The sequence below is a fragment of the Oncorhynchus tshawytscha genome, linkage group LG09 (genome assembly GCF_018296145.1).
Source record: "Oncorhynchus tshawytscha isolate Ot180627B linkage group LG09, Otsh_v2.0, whole genome shotgun sequence".
In the NCBI taxonomy this organism is placed as follows: Eukaryota; Metazoa; Chordata; class Actinopteri; order Salmoniformes; family Salmonidae; genus Oncorhynchus; species Oncorhynchus tshawytscha.
Window position 1 is genome coordinate 54,200,249 of NC_056437.1, and position 27,016 is coordinate 54,227,264.

The 27,016-nt window shown below is 44.0% G+C and overlaps 1 protein-coding gene across 1 annotated transcript; it reads right to left on the bottom strand.

The window, feature by feature from the left end:
• Nucleotides 1-306: 306 nt before the first annotated feature.
• LOC112258130 (leucine--tRNA ligase, cytoplasmic-like) lies at nucleotides 307-27,016 on the bottom strand. Its single transcript, XM_024432270.2, has 32 exons — nucleotides 26,857-27,016; nucleotides 26,447-26,568; nucleotides 26,255-26,342; nucleotides 26,062-26,142; nucleotides 25,833-25,973; nucleotides 25,557-25,718; nucleotides 20,373-20,485; nucleotides 20,217-20,280; nucleotides 19,578-19,645; nucleotides 19,159-19,384; nucleotides 18,904-18,991; nucleotides 11,056-11,132; nucleotides 10,879-10,932; nucleotides 10,623-10,763; nucleotides 10,377-10,454; nucleotides 10,104-10,189; nucleotides 9,831-9,896; nucleotides 9,603-9,685; nucleotides 9,006-9,144; nucleotides 8,504-8,716; nucleotides 7,497-7,554; nucleotides 7,259-7,322; nucleotides 6,377-6,560; nucleotides 6,180-6,270; nucleotides 5,948-6,088; nucleotides 5,511-5,651; nucleotides 3,680-3,790; nucleotides 3,104-3,214; nucleotides 2,568-2,672; nucleotides 1,768-1,863; nucleotides 1,348-1,480; nucleotides 307-993 (listed from the first exon to the last, which is right to left on the bottom strand). The coding sequence occupies exons 1-32, from the start codon at nucleotides 26,860-26,862 to the stop codon at nucleotides 788-790; spliced, it is 3,537 nt and encodes a 1,178-aa protein (XP_024288038.1). The 5' UTR covers nucleotides 26,863-27,016; the 3' UTR covers nucleotides 307-787.

Sequence of the window (27,016 nt, forward strand, 5' to 3'; positions counted from 1 at the left end):
CATTAGATGTTTTTCCATTTATTCATTGTTGTGTTTTCTAGGTTGGTCATGTGAGCATCCCACCCAACTGGCAACCTAGAGCAGGGTTTCCCAAACTCGTTGCACGTTGTGGTTTTTGGAATTGGATATTTGAATCAGATGTGTAGTGCTAGGGCAAAAAACAAAAACGTGCACCTGGGGGAGTGGGGGCAGGACCAAGTTTGGGAAACCCTGACCTAGAGGACCACTGCAGAGGGAGCTCAATGTGACCATAATACGGGACATATATCCCAACATGAATGAAAATAAAGAAATGCACCACCCAAATACGTTAAAGATGTATTTATTTTCGGAAAATTCACGTCACCTTGTACAATTACTCTTTCGTCCATTCTTTAAAACATCATGACAGACACTGAATCGCTGAAACAACATAATTGCATTTCGTATACGATGGGAGGACAAGACACGAGTACATTCTATTTTTTTTTAACCACTTGAATAGAAATGGTAAAGGCAAGACTACTTCCTGGCTGTACTCCACAGAGCTGTGTATGTCAGAGCACATAGTAACATCTACAGCAGAAAAATGCTGTCTTGTCATTCTGTTACAGCCTCCTGCTGTTCAGTCCCTCACCCCTACACAGAGAGCAGGGCCCTGTTCAAATGCTTTTTAACATGCATCCTTCCTACCTTCCTTGAGGTAATTACTGATATCTTTGAGACTAGAGTAGCCCTTGTAAGACCAGTGGTTTCCTCAAGGATGGAAGCATTGTAAAAGTATTGAAACAGACCCAAGACCTGTGCTCTATTGTACCAGGTACACCAGGGTGTCTCCTATGTCTACGCTGAGGCCATTGTCTGTCATAAGGACCTTCCTGTCAGCCAGGCTGATGCTGAAGGACGACTTGTCAGAGATAGGTAGCTTGCCCTGCTCCTCCCTCCCCAGGATGGGCACCCGGCGAGGCCCCAGGACAGGGTCCTCAAAGCGCATCAGCTTCACTTTGGACAGGTCTGCAAGGGGACAGGAGGACAATGTAAATGCTTCACTTCAGTCAGGTCTACAGGACATAAGGGACGTGTTGAACAGCAACCTAAAATAACAACATTCTGCTAATTGTATGATCAGGAGTTACTGTACAGAAACTAAGAGCACGGTACTCATCTAATTACTACTAGACTTAAACAATTAGTACATCTAAAAGAACAATGTATACTCTCAGTAAAGTTTACTTTAAAAGTGAACTCAAGGAAACAGCAATAGCCCAGGGCAGGCTATTAACAAACCTTGATAAAATATGGTTCAATTACACGGTATCAATAGGAAAGCAGTGAAGTCGCAAGGTCTTTAGGGGTTTAATAACATACCTTTAATGAATCTGTTGACTTTGGATAGTCTCCGGATGATGCTGTCTCTGCTGTCGCCCTGTCGGATGTCAATAGTGGTGGTGAAGAGACCGTTGGATGGCTGGGGGTTGAGCAGGGACACTGCTACTCCGGGCTAGGGGACAAACACACAGCTCACTGGTCTGAACTAAATGCATCATTCACGAAGTGTTCAAATCATTATACAGACATACATATGCATGTTGTCATAAATCACATGTTTTGGTGTCAAGGAATTATTTACCATGGCTGTCAAAAATGTTGAAGTGCACATTGTGGTTTAAGAAAAAATGATGAAAGGTCTAAAAATAAAAAGATGTCTCAACACTATAATGATGCAACTAGAATGATGCAAAAATCTGTGTGGAGGGCTAATCAAGCAGAAATAGTGGTAGGATTTACTTCGGATCTGAAGACACTGAACGGTTTCCCTGGGCAACAGTCCTCCTTTATTTTGTCATCTGCCTCTGATGCGAATACCACATCTATCTGATCAAGCTGGGGATGAAAAGAGGAGAGCGAGAGAGCAAGAGAGAGAATGAGAAAGATTGAGGGAGAAACGATTAGCACAGTAGCCAGTGTGACATGCAGAGTGTGTTTGAGGCATTGTGAATTCATACTGTGGTGAACAGGTGGAGTGCAAATAAAAGAGCGTTGGCATTGGCCTGAAATCCTGATGCGATTGGCGCTGCAGCAAAGTTACCCTGATTGCACATTCAAGGCAACTGTTGTCGTTTCAGTATAATTGAGACTGGCTACAGAGGGGATTACAAACTAGATCTTTGTGTGTCAATAGCCTCTAAATAAAAGGGGGCTGGCTGAATCACTCTGGTCAATACAGTACTAATAAAGTACACTTCACTAGTAGGGAATTAGCTTGGATAATGAATGAGGTGGGAAATAGGTTAGATTGATAAAACACATAGGGCTGTATGGACAGCAGTGCTTGTAAGCAGATACAAAATAGCTGCATTCCACCCTCGAGGTGAGGGATAAATGAACAGGCAAACTAAAAAAGAGAAGTCAACAGGAACGAGTGATGTTTAAAAACAACAGCTTGATGGATGTATACACTTGTTTTGGTGATGACCAGGGGGCTAAGAGTTAGAGAACGAACATCAGGTTGTGGAGTCTGTCCTCCACAACATATTCCATGAAACGTGCAGTGCTGGGAGAAAGTGAGGGAAGAGTGTTTGGTGTACCTCCAAAGAGTTAGTCAGATAAACTAGGTTCTCCAGCAGCACGGCTCGCTCGTCAAACTCCAGTTCCAGGTCCAGAACCCTGGCGCCATTCTTTTCCAGGTTTTCCTGAGGAACACAACACACAGCAGTTGGCCTTAAAGCACTCGTGTTCACATCCGTTTATTTGACACACCGCACGGTTTTACAGTTAACACAGGCAATCATCTGGCTTGGAAGACTTTGTTTGTTTGATCACTTTGGCACAGCCATACCTCTAGCAATACACCATGCTGAGCTCTGAACCACTGAGTAAGGCTAGCAAATCACTATTGTGCTGCCCCTGTATGAATACAATTGATTTAATGAAGGGAATCTTGTCCTCAATGTGCTTAATAACTGTACAGAGAGATGTTTATTTTTATTAGTCTCCTTGTGAGAATGCAGAGCCTGGCAGAGGTCAGCTGAGAACCCCGTTATAGTGAGACCCCCCCCACCCCACCACAGATCAGGGCCCTGGGGGAGCAGAAAAGGGCCAACCCTCCTGTCCTCAGCCTCACCTTGATCATGGCCACGAATGGCATCATTCTCTTCATGTACTTTTTGAGCTCCGGCAGGGCGCCAAGCTCCATGGCAATGACCTTGTTATCAGGCAGAGCGCCCTTGTTGCTCTGAACACACACACAGGGAAGAACACACACACACGTACAGGGGGGGAGAGTGTCAGAGTCTATCATCAAGGGGATTCCAGGTTGTCAGCAGAATGACATACTCTGCCTCTGGGCAGATCACAGCTCACAGTAGGGTCTCTCCATTCTGTTGCAACTCCACCCCAAAACAACAGGAGGGAACAGCTTGAACTCACATTTTATAACTATCTATTTCTAAACAGACTTAGGATGTCTCACAAATGGCACCCTATTCCCTATACAGTGCACTACTTTTGACCAGAAACCTATAGGACCCAGCCTATGAGCCCTGGTAAAAAGTAGTGCACTACATAGGAAATAGGGTGTCCTTTGGGACTCAGGTTAAAAACCTAGTTGAGTCAGGTTCAGTGGATTCTTTCCCCCAGATTCTCTCGGTCTGCCTTGTATGATTCCCCATCAGGCAAATTCCTGGGGGTTGGTACTTGCCTTGTAGTGTTTTCCCAACAGCGAGAGGGCGCTGTGCTGCCAAGAGGGGTACGTCTTTGCCACGTAGATAGTGCAGTGGGAGGGCTTGGCCGTGGGCTTCACGTCACCCTTCTGTTGAGGGGAGGGACACAGACAGAGACGGAAAACGGAGAGCTCAGCCAGTCTGCTAGTACTGTTCCAGTCTTATTAAACAACAGCAGTAGCATTACCCTGGCTGCGATGCGCATCAGAGCAGGCAGTCCTGATCCAGCCTGACATCCATTATCACACCGCCTGGGTTAACATGACATGACTGAGAAAAGTCACTCTAGTTAATGCTGCCAGGCCTACTCTACTCCGTTATACAAGATCACCCTCTGCTGAAACCTATCGGCAGTAGTCATTATCCCGCTCTAAAAGCTACTGTGTGAACTAGTCTCTGTGCCAAGTGGAGCCGGGCATCCGTGAACTCATTTTACATGACAGCTGTCGTCTCTTCCAGTCACCATGCTAGACACTTTGCCTTCACGGTCACCCCCCCCCCTTCTTAGATGAGTAGTGGAGGGTGTGTGTGAGCCACACATTAAATATGTCTAGTCCCCATGGCAGGATGCTACAGCTACTCTAATGGTCTCTGAAGTAGAGCTGTTCTCACTGATGGTCACGATTCAATCCGTGTCGCGGAAGTTCAGCTATATAGTGCGATTGAAACGTATGGGTAATTTCCGATTGAGTATACAAATTCAAGTGTTGTTAAAAAAAATACAAAAACATTTTTTAAAAGGACAACATGAATAAAATGTATGAAAGCGAGAGCTTCAAGTTGTTAATAATATTCTCCTTTGCCAAAGAATTAGATATAGCTAGAACTATATATGAATTATAAGATCTGTGCTCCCTGCTGCCTCCAGGCACTTACTAATGGAATGTCAAAATGTAGACAAGGTTGAAAAATAAAACCAACATGCTAGAAGCTATGACTATATAGCGCTCCGCCATACACGCATGTCACTAAAACGGAATACTACACAGGATAACCTGACGATGGTGATGGAACCTGACATTTTAACATCTGTCTAGGACTGTATCCATTTGAGAGTGAGAGCTCATTGGTCTCTGCAGTGCTGTGAGAACATTACTAAAACAATGAGATCTAACATGTCACTATTGGGGAATGGCTGCACAACTCAGTGGGATTTGCCTGTAGCCAAGGCTGGTATTGTCATGGTTTAATTAAGTGACTTGTTTTCTGGCTCAATGTGCTCTGTGAAAGGGAGAAGATTCTGCAGGACTATTGTGTCTCATTTAACAATTAGACTATTCAAACATGAACCACAAAAGTGCATTTCAAAACTTAGTTCAGCTCCATAAAGCACACATTAATATTCACTCACGGTATTACTGTGGTACTGGTACAAATGTATTGTCATTGCAATAAAATGGCTAGTTCCCTATTGGCTGTGTGCCCAGATCTCTCTGCACCTTGGCAGAGCGTTAATGTGACCTTGCTCTTAGTGGGGTGCCAGGTAGCTATAGGTCTTACCTTGCTCTTAGTGGGGTGCCAGGTAGCTAGCTATAAGTCTTACCTTGCTCTTAGTGGGGTGCAAGGTAGCTAGCTATAGGTCTTACCTTGCTCTTAGTGGGGTGCAAGGTATGTAGCTAGCTATAGGTCTTACCTTGCTCTTAGTGGGGTGCAAGGTATGTAGCTAGCTATAGGTCTTACCTTGCACTTAGTGGGGTGCCAGGTATGTAGCTAGCTATAGGTCTTACCTTGCTCTTAGTGGGGTGCCAGGTAGCTAGCTATAGGTCTTACCTTGCTCTTAGTGGGGTGCCAGGTAGCTATAGGTCTTACCTTGCTCTTGGGGGGTGCCAGGTAGGCCTTGAGACGTATTCTTAGGTCATGTGCTGTCTCCATGACGTACTGAGAAGAGCGCATCAGCACCTCGTCTACTGGACCTGCCACTGGCCACAATGCTTTCATCAGAGAGCCAGTCTGGGGAGAGAGGAGGGGGTATTATGGCAATATTTATGACCACAACCTTTTTGGGGGAGGGGGTTGCAGTTCCAACTTCAGTAGGGAAAGCTGATCCTACATCCTTTTTTAAAAGCCAAACGTAACTGGACTGTGAAAGGGGAAATTGTATAGAAAATAGTTACAGTCGGACATGCGTAACCTATTAAAAATGTGTTGTTATTCGGAAACAAAGTATAGCCTTTCATCCCGACAAGGTTCTGATATGGATGTATGGCCTTTAGAGGTTGTCATATTGTGAGCCCTGTCCCCCTTACCTTGCCCATGAGACCCCAGGTGTGTTCACAGAGGTGTGGGCAGATGGGGGCCAGCAGCAGGGTCTGCTTCTCAATGAACTGGAACACCAGGTCCCGGTGCATCCCCTCGATGGCCAGCTCCCTGTACTTATCCTTGGCTGCCTGCCAGGACACACACACAGTTTAGGGTCTCATCACTGGTGATTGGGAATGCTGCACACAGCCCAAACACTGACAGATGTCAGCTTGTTACCTGGAACTCAAAGAAGCCGCTCTTCAACGCCTCCTTGTACATCATCCTCTGATAGTGCTGCTCGGTCTTCATGATGCCTGCATTCATGTCACTGAACAGGGGGAAATAAGTCAACAAGTCTTAGAACTATGCTAGAGATCAATTAGTTGGAGTTTGGATGACGAATCCACACAAATTTGTGTCTCATTGGACTGTACCTGCCGAACACGCGGTCGTTGAAGGTGTCGGCTGGCCCGGTCCTCAGGTTGTTCTGATTGGCTATCATCTCCTTGACCCACTCCACCCAGGTGTAGAGGCGCAGGATGCCAGCGTCGGCCATGGCCTCCACAAAGTTAGCGTCTTCCACTGTGTCTCCCGCGTCAGCCAGGGCCATGCGCATCCCTGGGCAAAGGCACACACACACATGGTAAGATTGTTTAACACTCAGGGCGCACACACACACACACAACATGGTAAGACTGTGTGCGTTCCCTGAGTGTTAAACACAAACACACTATTACAGCGGCACTGTTTAACACTCAGGGCGCACACACACACACAACATGGTAAGACTGTGTGCGTTCCCTGAGTGTTAAACACACTATTACAGCGGCACTTTGACACAAAAAAAGCTGAGTCCGATCAATTTGTTAAATGATGCATAATAACAATGAGCTTCAAAACAATTCCCCTCCATCCTCTCCTGTCTACTACAAAAGTATGTGAAGAGTGCAGTGTATTTAGGCAGTCCAACTTCTACATAAATAATCAGAACGAAGCACTCCGCCACAGGCATGGCATCATCTCAAAATTATTCATCTCCCATCACCACTCTGGGACAGATGGCATTGATTTCTATTCTCCAAGTAGGAAGAGGAGATCAAAAGGAAGGCAGGAGAAGCTATCCCACTGCTCTGCTCCCCCTTCTGTTCCTCAAATAAAGCTAGCCACCCTCCCATCAGAGGAGAAACAGAAGGAACATTGAGAAGTAAACGACAACTAATTGATTATGCTAACGACTTCCGGAAATAAATGACTGCTCCTCTCATCAAGCTTCCTAGCAATTAGGAAGCATTGTGGTAAGAGTCTGGAATGCTTACCGTCAGCAGAGAACTTGGCGATGGCTTCACTCAGAGTGAGGAAATTGCCCGTGGATTTAGACATCTGATGAATACAAACACAGATCGTTAGGAGGATCACACAAAAAACACACGCTTTTTGTGTAAGACACTGACGTCTTAAGACAAACACACCGCTCCCATCATGCCAGAGCAGGAGACAGAAAAAGGAGAGTTCATTGCAGTTAACAAAATCAATTTGAGAAGGAAATAAACGCACCTTTTCAGAGTTCAATAACAGGTGACCATTGGCTCGGACTGCCTGCGGCCATTTTCCGCTGTGTACACAAAGATAATCTCCTTGAAAATCATGGGGCTCTCTGGAGGGATTGTCTTACATTCCATACAATCGGCAAGGCGTCAAACCCATAACTGATTAGACCCTGCAGTGAATTGCCATTAGGCTTAAAGCTGGGCGATATGGGCAAGAATCCATATCATGATAAATGTACTGAATTATCACGATAACGATAAGTTTATAACAATGTGCACCAGTTACTTTTTTTTACATTACCCTTAAAACTACTTTTTTTGGGCCTCCTGGGCGGCGCAGTGGTTAAGGGCACTGTACTGCAGCGCCAGCTGTGCCATCAGAGACTCTGGGTTCGCGCCCAGGCTCTGTCGTAACCGGCCGCGACCGGGAGATCCGTGGGGCGACGCACAATTGGCCCAGCGTTGTCCGGGTTATGGAGGGCTTGGCTGGTAGGGATGTCCTTGTCTCATCGCGCACCAGCGACTCCTGTGACGGGCCGGGCGCAGTGCACGCTAACCAAGGTTGCCAGGTGCACGGTGTTTCCTCCGACACATTGGTGCGGCTGGCTTCCGGGTTGGATGTGCGCTATGTTAAGAAGCAGTGCGGCTTGGTTGGGTTGTGTATCGGAGGACGCATGACTTTCAACCTTCGTCTCTCCCGAGCCCGTACGGGAGTTGTAGCGATGAGACAAGATAGTAGCTACTAAACAATTGGATACCACGAAATTGGGGAGAAAAAGGGGTAAAAATTCAAAAACAAACAAAAACTACTTTTTTGAATGGTTGTGGCTACCATGGTCTCTTCATTTCAAACTTCAAATTCCTCTACGTAAGGCTACGTTATTCTAACAAAGCATGTAAACGTTTAAACGTTTAAACTATTATATTAATTAGGAGGAATACCGGACTTGTACCCCTGCAGCAGCCCTAGAACCAGAGAGAGGCAGGCAGAGACAGGAAGGTGGTACGTCTCACCTGTCATTGGGCCACATGGCCACGTGGTTGTACAGGTAGTAGGATAGGTGGTTGGGCACCAGGTCCTTCCCAGACACACGGGCATCCACGGGGTACCAGTACTCAAACTCCCTCCTCAGCCTCTGCAGGTGCTCCTTGGGGATGTCCGTCTTGGGGAAGGGAGAGCTCTTGAAGAAGATGAAGTCCCACACCTCCCTGGTCATCTGCTCTGGCCTTACAGAGAGAGAGAGTGCAGGCACAGACTCAGATTATGTAGTGGCTCCAATAGCACTGTATCCATAACCAAATAGGGATTTAAAAATCTGGCACAGCGCATTTATCTTCTTCTTCGAAACGGAATACATGTGCAAAACAGTACATCTCCAACTACTAAAATACAAACTTTCTCCATTGCAATATGTTTAAAAGGACATCTGAACATGCTGCAATATCTTCCGTCTGCATCTACAGATGCCTATCGCCGCTAAATAAGACAACCTCGTGAGAGTCGAGTGGCGCATACTTGATCCCTAGAGGAGAGGGTCCCTGTCCATTGAGCACTCCCCCCTGGAGGAAGTGAGCCACGGTGTAGTAGGCCATGTAAATGGTGGAGTCAGATAGGGACTCGATCAGCCACTGCTGGTCCCATGGCAACCTTGTACCTATGGCAACAATCACACCGTACAAAAAACAACAACAATCAAACAGTGAATGTGAACAGTAAGGGATATGATTATCATATGATTACTATGGCTTAGCATGCTGGGTCCACCAATGAAATGGATAACTGATCATTAAGCATGTGAAACGTGTCCTTCCTGCAGTATGGCACATGACCTACGAAAACATGCTTCCTTATTGTGGGTATTTTGACACCATCTTAAGTCCTTGCAAATTCCAAAAAGGCTCTGAACGGTTACTGATGGTCTCAAAAGATGCTCTGGACGTGAGAGGTCCCAGAATGTTTTCTGACAATGTGACTCTATGGGGTCTAGTTATAGACTGTATTTTATAGCTATAACTAGGCCCAGAGTTGTAAGGTCACATGGTCAGTAAAACCTCCTGGTTCTGCACAGAATCCGCTGTGTTGTGACAAACTAACTCCCGTCACCCTCCTCACCCAGTCCGTAGGTACGAGAGCAGGCGTGCTCCTGGAGCCAGTCCAGAGTGGCCTCAAAGTTCTTCCTTGTCTCGTCACAGAACCTAAAGAGTCAAACATATACAGGAAGCACAGTTTGACCAACAAAATCGTCAACACACTGACACATTGCTTTAACAAGTGTTAGCAGTGGTATTGTCACTGGAGGGAGCTGGGGCAGTTGAGCGAAAGAACAGCGGAATGACTCACGTCTCCAGTGGCTTCAGGCATTCCATGGCTTGCTGTTTCCACTCTTTGTCTCCATAATCCAGATACCTGTCAGACGGACACCACATAATTTAGGAATTCAGCTCAGAAATGTTCAGTTTAGAGTTTCCCTAATAATTACCCTTAGATACTTGTCTATGCTGTCAGGTAGCCTTGGATCCACACTGAACATCGCGCCGTTTCACCATTGCTATCAGTGAATAAACAGGAAAAACTACCAGAAATCAGGGAGTATTTTCAGGCTCCCATACTCACCACTGGTCGCATAGTGCCACCACACACTCGTCTGAAGAGCGTGACATCACCTGCTTCTCTGGCTCCATGTAGATCAAAGCTTGGCCCTGGGAACATTGGTAGAGATCCCAGTTAGAAAACAGAGACACATAAAGAACCGTATCAAACACATCATACAGGTCAGAGAAAGAACCAACAGTAGCATACAGCACCACATTGTAAACATAGTTGAAGAAAATAAACAGAAACGCAATAAATAGATTGGTATCAAATAATTGATTTCAACCAGGGTACCTTCTCCACCATCATCGTCTGGATGGGTTTCTTGACATCCTGGACCTTTTGGCCCTTGTAGCCTTCAACCAGCATGATCTGAAGAACATGTGGATGTTGATTTTTCATATACCATTGTATGTTGTTGAACAACTCTGATGCACATCTATAGCCCCCAGTATCCTGAACTGTTCTATGGGGATAAATAAAGCTGCATTGTATTATACGTATGCATAGTCGAGATGTTGTGTAGCCATTAGGACTCACTCCTTCATAGTACCCCTTGAGGTAAACCTTCTCCTTGGCCTCTGCCAGCTTCTCACGGTCATTCTGGCTCTGGATCTTCAACTCGTCACACACCAGAGGAGCAGACAGGTTCCCATAGCCAGGGATCTCAATGATAGGCACCTGGAGGAGTAGGGCAGCAGTGAATAGTAGGCACACACTGCACTGTCTGATCATTTAGGGACCGGATAAAGGACGTGAGAGGCAAGGCGAGGGTGTCAGTGTGACTTAAGCTTACCGGCTCAAAAGGTAGGACCATCTTGTCTTCGATACCATATTTCTCTCTCAGGGCCTATAAGAGGAATCCAAGTGATCTCCAATTACATCAATAACAAAAACACATTTTGCAATGCATAGGTTAACTAAAATAGACCAGTAGCCACAAACGGGCACAGTTTTGTACAGTTAGTGTCACCTGTTTCTTTTTGATATCCCTGAGGGCAGCGATGTCATCAGGTGCGTCGGACGGTACGCTGGTGACAATTCCAGTGCCTGGGGGTCACAAAAGAAGTAGACCAGGGTCACATGACAAACAAAACTAACATCTACAAACCACAAGACATGCCCCTGCTATGTCCTCTGAGGTAGTCATTGCCTTTTCTATCAAACACAGGATGATGCGCATTAGAGCGAACAAAGCCATAGATATCTGCTTTCTGATATTTCAATAGAGCCACACCATTTTTGATGCAGATGTAAACGCCTGGAGCACAGCAGACCAAAATTATTAATTGTAATGACTAATAGTGCAGCATCCCATCAGGTGTACATCAGTAAGTCACAACTTGTCTGTCGGCCCTGCATTCAAGACCAAAATTGGTTAAAGAAATGTTTGATAAACAAAAAAGTAGACCAGTTTAAAAAGGACAAAAAAATGTCACTGCTGTGCCATATAGCGATGAACTGATACACAAAACAACACTGGATTCAAAATTTAGCATTTTTCAATTTACCAAAATATGTAGATTTTCTTTGTTCGCAGGTTCAGTAATGGCTGAAAAATTGCAACATTACCCGGAACCAACGCTGCAAATCGCACTGGTTGGTTGACTTTAAAAGTCCTAGTCAATCGATCAATAATATAATACTCTTAGCAAAAAAATCTCTTTAATTTACAATCTGTAGAAACAATGATAATAGAAAGGTTCAGAACTTGTGTGAAACATCACAGCAGAGTAAAACAATTTAATCTAAAAATAAAATGGATGGTGTTCACAGATTGATGGGAGGGGGTTGAGGGGAGCTGAATAATGGGACTAAAAACAAAAAGATACCTATTGTAAAATATACTGTGTCCGTAAAATGCATATTACTGTGCAGTCGGAAAATATTCAGACCCCGTGACTTCTTCCACATTTGGTTACGTTACAGCCTTATTCCAAAATGGATCAACAAAAAAAAAAAAGTCCCCTAAATCTACACACAACACCCATAATTACAACTAGAAAAAAGGTTGAGAATTTTTTTTGCAAATGTATTAAAAAATAAAACATTAACACAAGTATTCAGACTCTTTGCAAAGAGACTAAATTGAGCTCAGGTGCATGTTGTTTCCATTGATCATCCTTGAGATGTTTCTACAACTACATTGGAGTCCACCTGTGGTAAATTCAATTGATTGGTCATGATTTGGGAAGGTACACAACTGTCTATACAAGTTCCCACAGTTGACAGTGCATGTCAGAGCAAAAACGAAGCCATGAGGTCGAAGGAATTGTCAGTAGAGCTCCGAGACAGGATTGTGTCAAGGCACAGATCTGGGGAAGGGTCCCAAAAAATGTCTGCAGCATTGAAGGTCCCCCAAGAACACAGTGGCTTCCATCATTCTTAAATGGAAGAAGTTTAGAACCTCCAAGACTCTTCCTAGAGCTGGCCGCCCGACCAAACGGAGCAATTGGGGGAGAAGGGCCATGGTCAGGGAGGTGACCAAGAACCCAGAGCTCCTCTGTGGTGATGGGAGAACCTTCCAGAAGGACAACCATCGCTGCAGCAGTCCATCAATCAGGCATTTATGGTAGAGTGACCAGACGGAAGCCACTCCTCAGTAAAACGCACATGACAGCCTGCTTGGAGTTTGCCAAAAGGAGCCGAAAGTGCTCTCAGGCCATGAGAAACAAGATTCTCTGGTCTGATGAAACCAAGATTGAACTCTTTGGCCTGAAAGTCAAGCGTCACGTCTGGAGGACACCTGGCACCATCCCTACGGTGAAGCATGGTGGTGGCAGCATCATGCTATGGGGATGTATTTCAGCGGCAGGGACTGGGAAACTAGTCAGGATCGAAGGAAAAGATGAACGGAGCAAAGTACAGAGAAATCCTTGATGAAAACCTGCTCCAGAGCGCTCAGGACCTCAGACTTGAGCAAAGGTTCACCTTCCAAAGGGACAACAACCCTAAGCACACAGCCAAGACAACACCAGATTGGCTTCAGGACAAGTCTCTCAATGTCCTTGAGTGGCCTAGCCAGAGTCTGGACTTGAACCTGATCTCCGGAGATCTGAAAATAGCTGTGCAGCGACGCTCCCCGTCCAGCTTCTATCCATCTCAAGACCATAAGACTTAAATAGCCACCACTAGCACATAGATGCTGCTGCCTACATACATAGACTTAATCACTGGCCACTTTAATAAAATGGAACACTAGTCATTTTAATCATGTTTACATATCTTGCATTACTCATCTCATATTTATACTGTATTCTATACTATCTACTGTATCTTAGTCTATGCCGCTCTGACATTGCTCATCCATATATATTCTTAATTCCATTCTAAATTCCATTTACTTAGATGTGTGTATGTTGTGAAATTGTTAGATATTAATGCAGTCAGAGCTAGAAACAAGCATTTAGCTACTCCCGCAATAACATCTGCTATACCAGTTTTTTTGACCAATAACATATGATCTGATTGTAACAAAGTACTGAGTAAAGGGTCTGAATACTTACATGTGATATGATTTATTTGTTATAATTTATCAAAAATGTCTAAACCACTTTTTGCTTTTTATTTATTTTATTTATTTTACCTTTATTTAACCAGGTAGGCAAGTTGAGAACAAGTTCTCATTTACAATTGCGACCTGGCCAAGATAAAGCAAAGCAGTTCGACAGATACAACGACACAGAGTTACACATGGAGTAAAACAAACATACAGTCAATAATACAGTATAAACAAGTCTATATACAATGTGAGCAAATGAGGTGAGAAGGGAGGTAAAGGCAAAAAAGGCCATGGTGGCAAAGTAAATACAATATAGCAAGTAAAACACTGGAATGGTAGTTTTGCAATGGAAGAATGTGCAAAGTAGAAATAAAAATAATGGGGTGCAAAGGAGCAAAATAAATAAATAAATTAAAATTAAATACAGTTGGGAAAGAGGTAGTTGTTTGGGCTAAATTATAGGTGGGCTATGTACAGGTGCAGTAATCTGTGAGCTGCTCTGACAGTTGGTGCTTAAAGCTAGTGAGGGAGATAAGTGTTTCCAGTTTCAGAGATTTTTGTAGTTCGTTCCAGTCATTGGCAGCAGAGAACTGGAAGGAGAGGCGGCCAAAGAAAGAATTGGTTTTGGGGGTGACTAGAGAGATATACCTGCTGGAGCGTGTGCTACAGGTGGGAGATGCTATGGTGACCAGCGAGCTGAGATAAGGGGGACTTTACCTAGCAGGGTCTTGTAGATGACATGGAGCCAGTGGGTTTGGCGACGAGTATGAAGCGAGGGCCAGCCAACGAGAGCGTACAGGTCGCAATGGTGGGTAGTATATGGGGCTTTGGTGATAAAACGGATTGCACTGTGATAGACTGCATCCAATTTGTTGGGTAGGGTATTGGAGGCTATTTTGTAAATGACATCGCCAAAGTCGAGGACTGGTAGGATGGTCAGTTTTACAAGGGTATGTTTGGCAGCATGAGTGAAGGATGCTTTGTTGCGAAATAGGAAGCCAATTCTAGATTTAACTTTGGATTGGAGATGTTTGATATGGGTCTGGAAGGAGAGTTTACAGTCTAACCAGACACCTAAGTATTTGTAGTTGTCCACGTATTCTAAGTCAGAGCCGTCCAGAGTAGTTATGTTGGACAGGCTGGTAGGTGCAGGTAGCGATCGGTTGAAGAGCATGCATTTAGTTTTACTTGTATTTAAGAGCAATTGGAGGCCACGGAAGGAGAGTTGTATGGCATTGAAGCTTGCCTGGAGGGTTGTTAACACAGTGTCCAAAGAAGGGCCGGAAGTATACAGAATGGTGTCGTCTGCGTAGAGGTGGATCAGGGACTCACCAGCAGCAAGAGCGACCTCATCGATGTATACAGAGAAGAGAGTCGGTCCAAGAATTGAACCCTGTGGCACCCCCATAGAGACTGCCAGAGGTCCGGACAGCAGACCCTCCGATTTGACACACTGAACTCTATCAGAGAAGTAGTTGGTGAACCAGGCGAGGCAATTATTTGAGAAACCAAGGCTGTCGAGTCTGCCGATGAGGATGTGGTGATTGACAGAGTCGAAAGCCTTGGCCAGATCAATGAATACGGCTGCACAGTAATGTTTCTTATCGATGGCAGTTAAGATATCGTTTAGGACCTTGAGCGTGGCTGAGGTGCACCCATGACCAGCTCTGAAACCAGATTGCATAGCAGAGAAGGTATGGTGAGATTCGAAATGGTCGGTAATCTGTTTGTTGACTTGGCTTTCGAAGACCTTAGAAAGGCACGGTAGGATAGATATAGGTCTGTAGCAGTTTGGGTCAAGAGTCACCCCCTTTGAAGAGGGGATGACCGCAGCTGCTTTCCAATCTTTGGGAATCTCAGACGACACGAAAGAGAGGTTGAACAGGCTAGTAATAGGGGTGGCAACAATTTCGGCAGATAATTTTAGAAAGAAAGGGTCCAGATTGTCTAGCCCGGCTGATTTGTAGGGGTCCAGATTTTGCAGCTCTTTCAGAACATCAGCTGAATGGATTTGGGAGAAGGAGAAATGGGGAAGGCTTGGGCGAGTTGCTGTTGGGGGTGCAGTGCTGTTGTCCGGGGTAGGAGTAGCCAGGTGGAAAGCATGGCCAGCCGTAGAAAAATGCTTATTGAAATTCTCAATTATGGTGGATTTATCATTGGTGACAGTGTTTCCTATCTTCAGTGCAGTGGTCAGCTGGGAGGAGGTGTTCTTATTCTCCATGGACTTTACAGTGTCCCAGAACTTTTTGAGTTAGTGTTGCAGGAAGCAAATTTCTGCTTGAAAAAGCTAGCCTTGGCTTTTCTAACTGCCTGTGTATAATGGTTTCTAGCTTCCCTGAACAGCTGCATATCACGGGGGCTGTTCGATGCTAATGCAGAACGCCATAGGATGTTTTTGTGTTGGTTAAGGGCAGTCAGGTCTGGGGAGAACCAAGGGCTATATCTGTTCCTGGTTCTAAATTTCTTGAATGGGGCATGTTTATTTAAGATGGTTAGGAAGGCATTTTAAAAAAAATATCCAGGCATCCTCTACTGACGGGATGAGATCAATATCCTTCCAGGATACCCCGGCCAGGTCGATTAGAAAGGCCTGCTCGCAGAAGTGTTTCAGGGAGCGTTTTACAGTGATGAGTGGAGGTCGTTTGACCGCTGACCCATTACGGATGCAGGCAATGAGGCAGTGATCGCTGAGATCTTGGTTGAAGACAGCAGAGGTGTATTTAGAGGGGAAGTTGGTTAGGATGATATCTATGAGGGTGCCCGTGTTTAAGGCTTTGGGGAGGTACCTGGTAGGTTCATTGATAATTTGTGTGAGATTGAGGGCATCAAGTTTAGATTGTAGGATGGCTGGGGTGTTAAGCATGTTCCAGTTTAGGTCACCTAGCAGCACGAACTCTGAAGATAGATGGGGGGCAATCAGTTCACATATGGTGTCCAGAGCACAGCTGGGGGCAGAGGGTGGTCTATAGCAGGTGGCAACGGTGAGAGACTTGTTTTTAGAGAGGTGGATTTTTAAAAGTGGAAGTTCAAATTGTTTGGGTACAGACCTGGATAGTAGGACAGAACTCTGCAGGCTATCTTTGCAGTAGATTGCAACACCGCCCCCTTTGGCAGTTCTATCTTGTCTGAAAATGTTGTAGTTTGGAATTAAAATTTCTGAATTTTTGGTGGTCTTCCTAAGCCAGGATTCAGACACAGCTAGAACATCCGGGTTGGCTGAGTATGCTAAAGCAGTGAATAGAACAAACTTAGGGAGGAGGCTTCTAATGTTAACATGCATGAAACCAAGGCTATTACGGTCACAGAAGTCATCAAAAGAGAGCGCCTGGGGAATAGGAGTGGAGCTAGGCACTGCAGGGCCTGGATTCACCTCTACATCGCCAGAGGAACATAGGAGGAGTAGAATAAGGGTACGGCTAAAAGCTATGAGAATTGGTCGTCTAGAACGTCTGGAACATAGAGTAAAAGGAGGTTTCTGGGGGCGATAAAATAGCATCAAGGTATAATGTACAGACAAATGTATGGTAGGATGTGAATACAGTGGAGGTAAACCTAGGTATTGAGTGATGAAGAGAGAGATATTGTCTCTAGAAACATCATTGAAACCAGGAGATGTCATTGCATGTGTGGGTGGTGGAACTAATCGGTTGGATAAGGTATAGTGAGCAGGACTAGAGTCTCTACAGTGAAATAAGCCAATAAACACTAACCAGAACAGCAATGGACAAGACATATTGACATTAAGGAGAGGCATGCTTAGTCGAGTGATCAAAAGGGTCCAGTGAGTGGAGAGGTTGGTTGGTGATTTAGACAGCTAGCCAGGCCATCGGTAGCAAGCTAGCATAGGATGGAGGTCTGTTGTTAGCCACCTCTTGCTTTCCGTCAGTAGATTAGTGGGGTTCCGTGTGGTAGAGGGGATTAATCCAAATCACACAACAACAACAAAAATAAAAACAATAGATATAGTTATAGAGGCCCAAGAAGAAAACATAATAATAATACAAATAAATAAATTGTCCGATTGTCTATTCAGATAGCAGCCGGTAAGACAGCTAACGGTTAGCAGGCCGCAGATGGGCGTTCAGGTAACGTCGCGACGGAGGAGCCAGCCGGATCTCCTTCGGGTAGATAACGTCGGCAGTCCAGTTGTGAAGGCCCGGTGGGGCTCCGCATAGGCAGTAAAACGGGTCCGGATAGGTGACTGCAGCCTAGGAGTGATTGATGGAACTCAGGAGTGATTGACGGAGCTGGCTAGCTCCGGAATAATTGATGTTTGCTCCGGAATCGACGAAGGCCGATAGTCACACGGATAGCAGCTAGCTAGCTGTGAGATCCGGGTATGAATGTCCAGAGAGCAGTCGAAATCCAGGGACATGGAGAGAAAAATTGGTCCGGTATGTTCCGTTCCGAGCCGCGCTGCGCCGTACAGAACTGGCGATAGATTTTCGAGCTAAAGGATAGCTGATGACCACAAACCGTGGTTAGCTGAATACTAACGATTTACCAGTAAAGGAGCTAACTAGCTTCTGAACTAGCTTCTGGATTAGCTTCTGGGCTAGCTTCTGGCTAGTTTCAGGCTAGCTTCTTGGAGTTTCTGGCTAGCTTCTTGGAGGATTACAGATTTGAGGTAAATAATACTTTTTTATAAATATAAATTGGTGAGGCGGGTTGCAGGAGAGTGTTTTGAAGATGAGTTGATGGAAAATAAAAATAAAATGTATGTGAAAAAAAGTTGTAAATATATATATATATATATACAGGACAAGACGAGGACAAAAGACGTCTGAACTGCTATGCCACCTTGGAGCGTTGTAGACTCGAGAATCTTTGTCGTTATGAGGTATCGTGTGTAGATTGAGGGGGGGGAACAATTTAATCCATTTTAGAATAAGGCTGTAACAAAATGTGGAAAAAGTCATGGGGTCTGAATACTTCCCGAATGCACTTAGAAGTGTAAGTGTTGTTCTCCATTAGTTTACTTCAATTAAGGGAGGGGTGGTAGTGTTGGGGGAATATAATAAAGACACATAAAAAATATTTATCAATAAAATATGGGGGATTGGAAATGATGCAGGCAATTACATTGATGGAAGCCACAATCTATCTGTAATATTAAAGCTGATCTACCCCCTAATAAAAAGTAATCTCTGTGGTCCATTTCAGCAATGTTCACTGTGCTCTACAATGACTTATGTCTCCTTCACTTTAGCTCTTCAAAAGGAGGACTGCCTCAAGCCGTCTCAATGTGCTCTAGCAGAGACAGGATGGATGCAGTTAAAAAGCGGTATTTGGAGCATTCTCAATACTTTATTCCAATACCTTTGTCCTCCTTGATGGTAAGCATGGGCAGGGCATAGATGGTCCGGTAAGACGACAGCGGGGCACTAAGAGCACATCCAAGAATATCCTACAGAGAAGGTAAAAAGACATTTACCACTATGTGAGTGTGTGTGGTCAAACTGTGGCAAAAGGTGCGTGCGTGTGTCAGAGGGAACTCAGGCTATTTAACGTACATTATTGTGTAAATGTGTGTGCAGACACTTAAACATAAGGATGTAATTTAAATGTGCACACCTTTCCCAGAACATCCATGATCACTGTAACCTTGCCGTTCTCCTTGGTGAAGCCTTGGTAAGACATGTTCCTAGCTGACCTCCTCGTGCTAATGAACACGTCTCCACAGGCCATCTCAAAGGCTATGTACTTGATGTCAGGATGGACCCAGCAGTTAGTCTGGCCAAACATGGTCTCTGGTCTGAGAGTAGCTGCCACCAAGAAGATGTTCTTTCCTTTAAGGCCACTGAGGGTAACAGTTTTCAGAAGAGTATTTGCAGAAGGTGGATGGTAGTCTTTCCCCAACCAGCAACAAATGTTACCTGCTATCAGGCCAAACTGCTAGGTCTAAAATGTGACAAAGTTGATTGTATATCATATCAATGACAATGTAGGTCATGCTAAAAAAAACACTATGTCTAGTCTGCTACATACAGTACCTTAGTTTTGCAGGGTAGGGCTCTACAACCTTCATCTTGATGAGGGTATACTCCTGTGGTCCAACTCCCTAGAATGTAAAAAGGTGATTATAGAGCTGCAGCTACACAACAGAGGGACAAAACCTCATTGAGATTATGTTCCTGCCATCCATCTATACCATGCAGTGTCAGAGGAAGGCCCTAAAAATTGTCAAACTCCAGCGACCCAAGTCATAACCTGTTCCCACTGGTACAGCAAGTCTAGAACCAACATGACCCTGAAAATCTTCTACCCCCAAGCCATAAGTCTACAAAAAAATTAACCAAATAGCTACATGGACTATCTGCACTGACACCTTTTCCACTAACTTTGACTCATCAGATACACTGCTGCTACTGTTTATTATCTGTCACTTTATTCCAAGTTTATGTACTTACCTAAATCAATTACTTCATACTCCTGCATATCGACTCAGTACTGGTACCCCGTGTATATAGCCAAGTTATCACTACTCATTGTGCATTTATTATTATTATTTCTCCATTTTCTTTCTCTCTGCATTGTTGGAAAGGGCCCGTAAAGTAAGCATTTCATTGTTACCTGTTTTTTCCAAAGCATGTGATGAATAAAAGTTCATGTAAGTGGCAAGAAAATCTCACCTCTCCAGTCTGCCTGTCATGGTCCATACATGGCTGTCCATCTTTTGGAGAGTAGATGGTATACCTGCAAAAAGTTTGATTTACATTCTATGTAATAATGCTACAAGGTTTACACATTGCAAGGTTATAATAAACCTTTCCAAGTTCTAAACATACCTTTTACCAAACTTGATTTTCTTCCTCTCTTTCAGGGTGATGAACTGCCACCTCACGAAGGAGTCGTAGAACGGGTTGACATCGGTTGTGATGAAGGAGCGTCGCCAGTCCACCTGTGATATAATTATGCTTAAGAACCTGGACAGCACCTGAAATACTTTCAAAGTGAAGTAATGGTTGTTGATCTGTACATTTAGGTCTGAATCTTAACTTGACAACCACACATTTAACTTTCAAATAGTCATACATGGATGTCATTGCTACAGTACTGTTTTTAATTGGTTAACTTTGCATAGGCTTACATTTAACTCATGTTTAAAAAGAATCTGAGCTTTAGATTAGGCTTACACTGATTCAGAAAAGGTTGGTGACCACTGTTCTAGTTTTCCCTGTTAGCACTATGAACGTTTCCCTTAACTGCGGCAATTGTGATCTAATCAACGCAGTATTACCCACTTTCAATGCAACATACCAAAATGAACAATGCAAGAGATTTTGTTGTAGGCAAAAAGCATCGAAGTAGGATTCTATTGCATTAACACGCACGACTCAGCCCGGACTCGACACAGACCGGTGCGGCATAAACTATCAGAGATGCAGTAGGCCTAGATGCAAATCATAGCATCTCCCACCTGTAGCACACGCTCCAGCAGGTATATCTCTCTAGTTAGTCACCCCCAAAACCAATTCTTTCTTTGGCCGCCTCTCCTTACAGTTCTCTGCTGCCAATGACTGGAACGAACTACAAAAATCTCTGAAACTGGAAACACTTATCTCCCTCACTAGCTTTAAGCACCAACTGTCAGAGCAGCTCACAGATTACTGCACCTGTACATAGCCCACCTATAATTTAGCCCAAATAACTACCTCTTTCCCAACTGTATTTAATTTGAATTTATTTATTTATTTTGCTCCTTTGCACCCCATTATTTTTATTTCTACTTTGCACATTCTTCCATTGCAAAACTACCATTCCAGTGTTTTACTTGCTATATTGTATTTACTTTGCCACCATGGCCTTTTTTGCCTTTACCTCCCTTCTCACCTCATTTGCTCACATTGTATATAGACTTGTTTATACTGTATTATTGACTGTATGTTTGTTTTACTCCATGTCGTTGTATCTGTCGAACTGCTTTGCTTTATCTTGGCCAGGTCGCAATTGTAAATGAGAACTTGTTCTCAACTTGCCTACCTGGTTAAATAAAAGGTAAAATAAATAAATAAAAATAAAAATAGACCATTATCAGATATGGATCTGTGCCGTTTATTTTGAACTGGACTGTGTTGACAGCATTAGCGGTCGTGAGTAGATGCGCTTGTTGTGATATCAAAGCGAGAGCTGCATGTAGTCGCGTGTGCACATTTTGAACATATTCTATCCAGTTATTGAGGTATTAGCCCAGTTATAGATCATTTGTAGTCAGCAATAGGGGAGTGATTGCGTCCTTCAAGAGCATAAAATGGGTGCATGCATTTTATTCTTGTATCCCCTTTTTCCACCCCAATTTCGTGGTATCCAGTTGACCCATCAATGCAACTCCCGCACGGACTCGGGAGAGGCGAAGGTCAAGTGCCATGCATCCTCTGAAACACGACCCCACCAAGCCGCACTGCCTCTTGACACAATGCTCACTTAACCTGGAAGCCAGCCACACCAATGTGTCGGAGGAAACACCTGGTGACTGTGTCAAGAGTGCATGCGCTTGGCCCGCCAGTGGAGACGGTAGAGCGCGATGGGACAAGGACACCCCGGCCGGTCAAACCCTTCACTAACCCGGACGACGCTGTGCCAATTTTGCGTCGCCTCATGGATCTCCCGTTCGCGGCCGGCTGCAACACTGCCCGGTATCAAACCAGGATCTGTAAGTGACTTAGACTGCTGCGCCACTCGGGAGGCCAAAATGTGTACATTTCTAAACATCTTTGAAAAGCGAGTCAGGTAAAGAGCTGTTTCTTTTGTTTTAAAAGGGGCAGTGTTGTATTTTGAGACAGGCTTCAATAAGCTAAGTAGCCAATAGGCAGAGTGTAGCATAATTTGAGATTCTGATAATGGTATGGGAATAATTATCTATTTTATTTTGAAAGTGGTTTCTTGCATCAAACAACATTTTCAGTCACCTTGTCTGAAGGACAAGTTGTTCAAGTTAGTGCCCAGGAGACGTGAAATTTGCTTAGTTACAAAATAAAGGGAACATTGGTCACGATCTGGTTACCTATAACTCCAAACAGTTATGATTTTACATATTTATTAACTTATTTCAGGATATATCTTCTAAACTACCCACAATGTACTCTCATCATATGGAGAATCTACTCGGCGTTAGCTAACTTGAGCTGGCTAACGTTAACTATTAGCCATGCAGACTGAGTATTGGTAGTGGTGAGCTACAATTCACCAATCACAATTTGACTTAAAACAGCCAGATTCCCCACGTGGGGGACGGATGATCCTGCTCTGCTTTTCTAGTCTGGGTTGCTCTGACTTCTCCTGTACCAGCAACAGGCTTGCCTCTGGCAAATCATTCCTGCCTGATTGAACTGTTTAGTACCTTGTCTGGACTTCTTTTTCATCCCCCAATTTGTTTGGTCAATTTTTCAACCCGTTCTTCCTATGTATTATTGCCCCTGGAATCTATCTACTTGGATTTACCACACTATATCGCTATTGGATTAGTTGACTCTCCCTCGACCAGTGAAGCAGTCTCTTGCTCTGAAGCGCCTCGCTCCTAACTCAGCCGTCAATCGGTAAGTCTCTACTTTATATCGGCTGGCTTTTGTGTGTTCTGTGGGATCCTGCCTCTGCTAGACTAGTTGGTGTTGATTTCTGGCTTATTACGTAGCTATATCGACCATGGTGGTTGGCTAGCTAGGCTAGTTAGCTGGCTAGGCAAAAATATCTAACTTTAGCTGGCTGGCTAAGGCAACTGTATATAACATTACTTGATAACTGGTTAGATGGCGTTATGCATTTCCCAAACTTTGGTTTACTTTATTGCATCTGTAAGCTAGGTGTTGATAGCAACTGGCTGACTCAACTGGCTGGTAGGGCTAACGTTAGCAGGCAAGTTGGCTCGCAACCTTACAAGCTGATTTGTAACAAATTCATAAAGTATTTGCTTGTAAGTTGCCTGAACATTTTATTGAAACCAGTAGTAATCACTGCAAACGATTGTTTAATTTGAAGTTACACATTTTAAGTTATTTATGTTAAGAGTTCACAGTATAGGGAATAGGCTGGCTTGCAAGGCAGTCCATATTACCCACTCCACGGAAAAACATTTTCCGGCATGACATCGGCATTCTGATCGGTTTAATGTAATTACTTGAAAAATAAATGAGTTATAACTTGAATATATATATACTAATACAAATCCATATGTTACGTTTTTGCTCCCTACCCTTTAACATCAGGATTCATGGTACTGCATACAAGAATCAAGCTCAGTTTACTGGTTTCTTGTCATTAAATCAAATTGTATTGGTCACATACACGATTGTCAGATGTTATTGCGGGTGTGGCGAAATGCTTGTGCTTCTAGCTCTGACAGTGCAGTAATATCTAACAAATTACTCAACATATACCCAAATCTGACTAACATAGTCCACAATACAGTAAATACATATGAGATGAGTAATGCCAGATATGTAAACATTAAAGTGTTCCATTCCTTAAAGTGGCCAGATATTTCAAGTCTATGCCTATAGGCAACATCCTCTAATGTGCTAATGATGGCTGTTTAACAGTCTGACGGCCTTGAGATAAACAGCTTCTTTCAGTCTCTCGGTCCCCATCTTTGATGCACCTGTACTGACCTGGCCTTCTGGGTGATAGCGGGATGAACAGGAAGTGGCTTGGGTGGTTGATGTCCTTGATGATCTTTTTGGCCTTCCTGTGACATTGGGTGCTGAAAGTGTCCTGGAGGGCGGGTAGTTTGCCCCCGGTAATATGTTTGGCAGACCACACCACCCTCTGGATAGCCTTGCGGTTGCCTGTCCAGAAGCAAGACGTCGGTCTCCGCGATATGGCTGGTTTTCCTTTTGTAGTCCATCATGATTGTCTGTAGTCCCTGCCACATACGTCTCGTGTCTGAGCCGTTGAATTGCGACTCCACTTTGTCTCTATACTGAGGTTTAACTTGTTTGATTGCCTGGCGGAGTGAATAACTACACTGGTAATATGGCAGAATAAAAACAGTCACCTTGCTATGGTTAAATGCGGTGGTTTGCGAATGCTAACATCTATCCATGGTTAGGTTAGGGTAGGTTTTAATAGTCAGTGGGTACTACATTTCCTATATACTGCCTTATAAACTCAGTCACCGTATCCGTGTATGCATCTAGATTATACTCACAACCTTTCCAAAACATATCCCAGTTCACGTGATCAAAACAATCCTGAAGCGTGGATTCCGATTGGTCAGACAAGCGTTGAATAGTTCGAAGCACTGTTTGAGTTTTTGCATATAGGACGGGAGGAGCAAGATGGAGTCGTGGTCAGATTTTCCCAAAAGGAGGATGGGTGAGGACCTTCTTATCATTCCGGAAGTTTGAAAAGCAATGGTAGAGAGTCTTAGCAGCGTGAGTAGTACAGTCGATATGTTGATAGAATTTCGGCAGCCTAGTCCTCAGATTTGCTTTATTAAAATCCCCAGCTATAATAAATGCAGCCTCAGGATATGTGGTTTCCAGTTTACATAAAGTCAGTCCAGTGAAGTTCCTTAAGGGCCGTCGAGGTATTGGCTTGAGGTGGGATGTAAACGGCCGTGGCAATGACAGAGAAATCTCTTGGGAGATAATAAGGTGGATATTTAATTGATGTATTCTACGTCGAGTGAACAAAAGGACTTGAGATCCTGTATGTTCCTAAAATTACACCATGAGTTGTTAATCATGAAATACACCCCTCCGTATCCCAGAGAGATATTTATTCCTTTCTGCGCGATGTATTGAGAATACTGCTGGCTTCACCGACTCCGACAGAGTATCCCGAGAGAGCCATGTTTCCATTTAACAAAGTATGTTACAGGCCCGATGTCTCTCTGGAAAGAAATCCTTGCTCTAAGCTCATCAACTTTGTTATCCAAAGACTGAACATTAGCAAGTAATATACTCGGAAGCGGTTGGAGGTGTGCGCGCCTCCTAAGTCGAACCAGCAGGCAGCCTCGAGACATTATCACTCACCTTCACACCCATCATCTTCAGGTCTTTCACGGTCATGGGTGGGAAGTACTCCAGCCAGTGCGCCGCGTTTGCAAACGGCACTATCTCCATGTCACTCAACCCCAGAGACTTCATTATGTCCCACTGGAATTTTGACCCTCCAGCCTTTGCCACTGCTTTGCTCTGATGATCACACAAGAGATCACAATGAGATTACATGGTGTATGAATGGGAACAATTTCCCCCAAGAATATGAGCAGCGCAGAGGATCAATTGAAATTTTAATCTAAAGTTCACCTTTTTGCCCTTAGCTTTGTCCTTGATGATGAACTCATCTGCAAACTTGGGCTTCTCCTCTTCTTCCTCCTCCTCCTCTAAAGGAAACTGTGGTGGGTTGCCGTAAACCTCCATCTCTCTCTTCAGCTTGTCTGCACAGGCCTGTGGATTAAAATACATTTTAATGTCTAACTTCCAACCATGACCATGTATAATGTACACAGCAAACAAGGGATTAAAATTAACTCACTTTGATTGGCATTCCTGTACAATGCAACCCAAATGGAAATAGGCATTGCTTCCCTTTCAAGCGTTGGAAACCAACAGCAAACTACAAATAAAAAGACAGATATGTCAGCAAATTGTAAAATGAATCTTTCACAGAGGATATTTAACATAAGACCTATAGTGCTAAATGTAAGTCAAATCTATATAAATCTTACCTCGCACTTCGAAAGGCAGAAAGTATGACCAAGATGCAGCCTTCCATTCATGTAAGGGTAGGGGAAGGTGACAAAGTATTTGTTTTTGCTACAAAGGAGAGGGTGGTCCATTAGAAATTGGTTGGGAAATGAGGACATGAAAACTAACATAGAGCGTTGATGATCATAAAATAACAGTCCCAGTAGACTTACTTGGTGCTTTCCCCAATAGTGGTGGGTGCATCACAATCAAACGTTCTTTCCTTCTCCCATTTCTGCTGCATGTCCTCTTCTATCTTTCTGAGGAAGTCCAACTTAGCTGTTCCCTTCCGCTCCTAAAATTAATGTAATGTATAATTTAAATGTAGATTTGTTATTATTATTATTAAACATCAAATAGGCGTCTTAACTAGATAGCCAGACGTAGGTCTCTTCCCGGTGTCTAGTTTCGTCTTTTCTAAGTAACGTGTTAGCTGCTAGCTAGCAAGCTAGTTCAAGTTAGCTAATGCTAATGCAGCTAAGTGCTAGCTAACAAAGTAGTTGGCTAGTTATGCATAACATGACTAGCATTAAACCTGAAAAGCATCATACATGCACAAGTGGAGTAAGTAGCCACGACGTACCGTCATTTTGATATAGAAATATACAGAAAACGGTAAAAACTGATAATCTGTCAAGAAAACCCACGCCAACAGCTTCGGCACTTGGCTGATGACATCTACACTACAGCAAGGGACAGCCCATGCAGACTTCTGGGAAATGTAGTATAAGCGAGTGGCTCTT

Excerpts from the sequence above, each read along its gene's own strand:
- LOC112258130 (XM_024432270.2), bottom strand. Across the intron at positions 10,933-11,055 it reads GGGATATCAAAAAGAAACAG|GCCCTGAGAGAGAAATATGG; the intron begins GTGACACTAACT and ends TTCCTCTTATAG. Across the intron at positions 3,215-3,679 it reads TGTTGGGAAAACACTACAAG|AGCAACAAGGGCGCTCTGCC; the intron begins GCAAGTACCAAC and ends GTGTGTGTTCAG.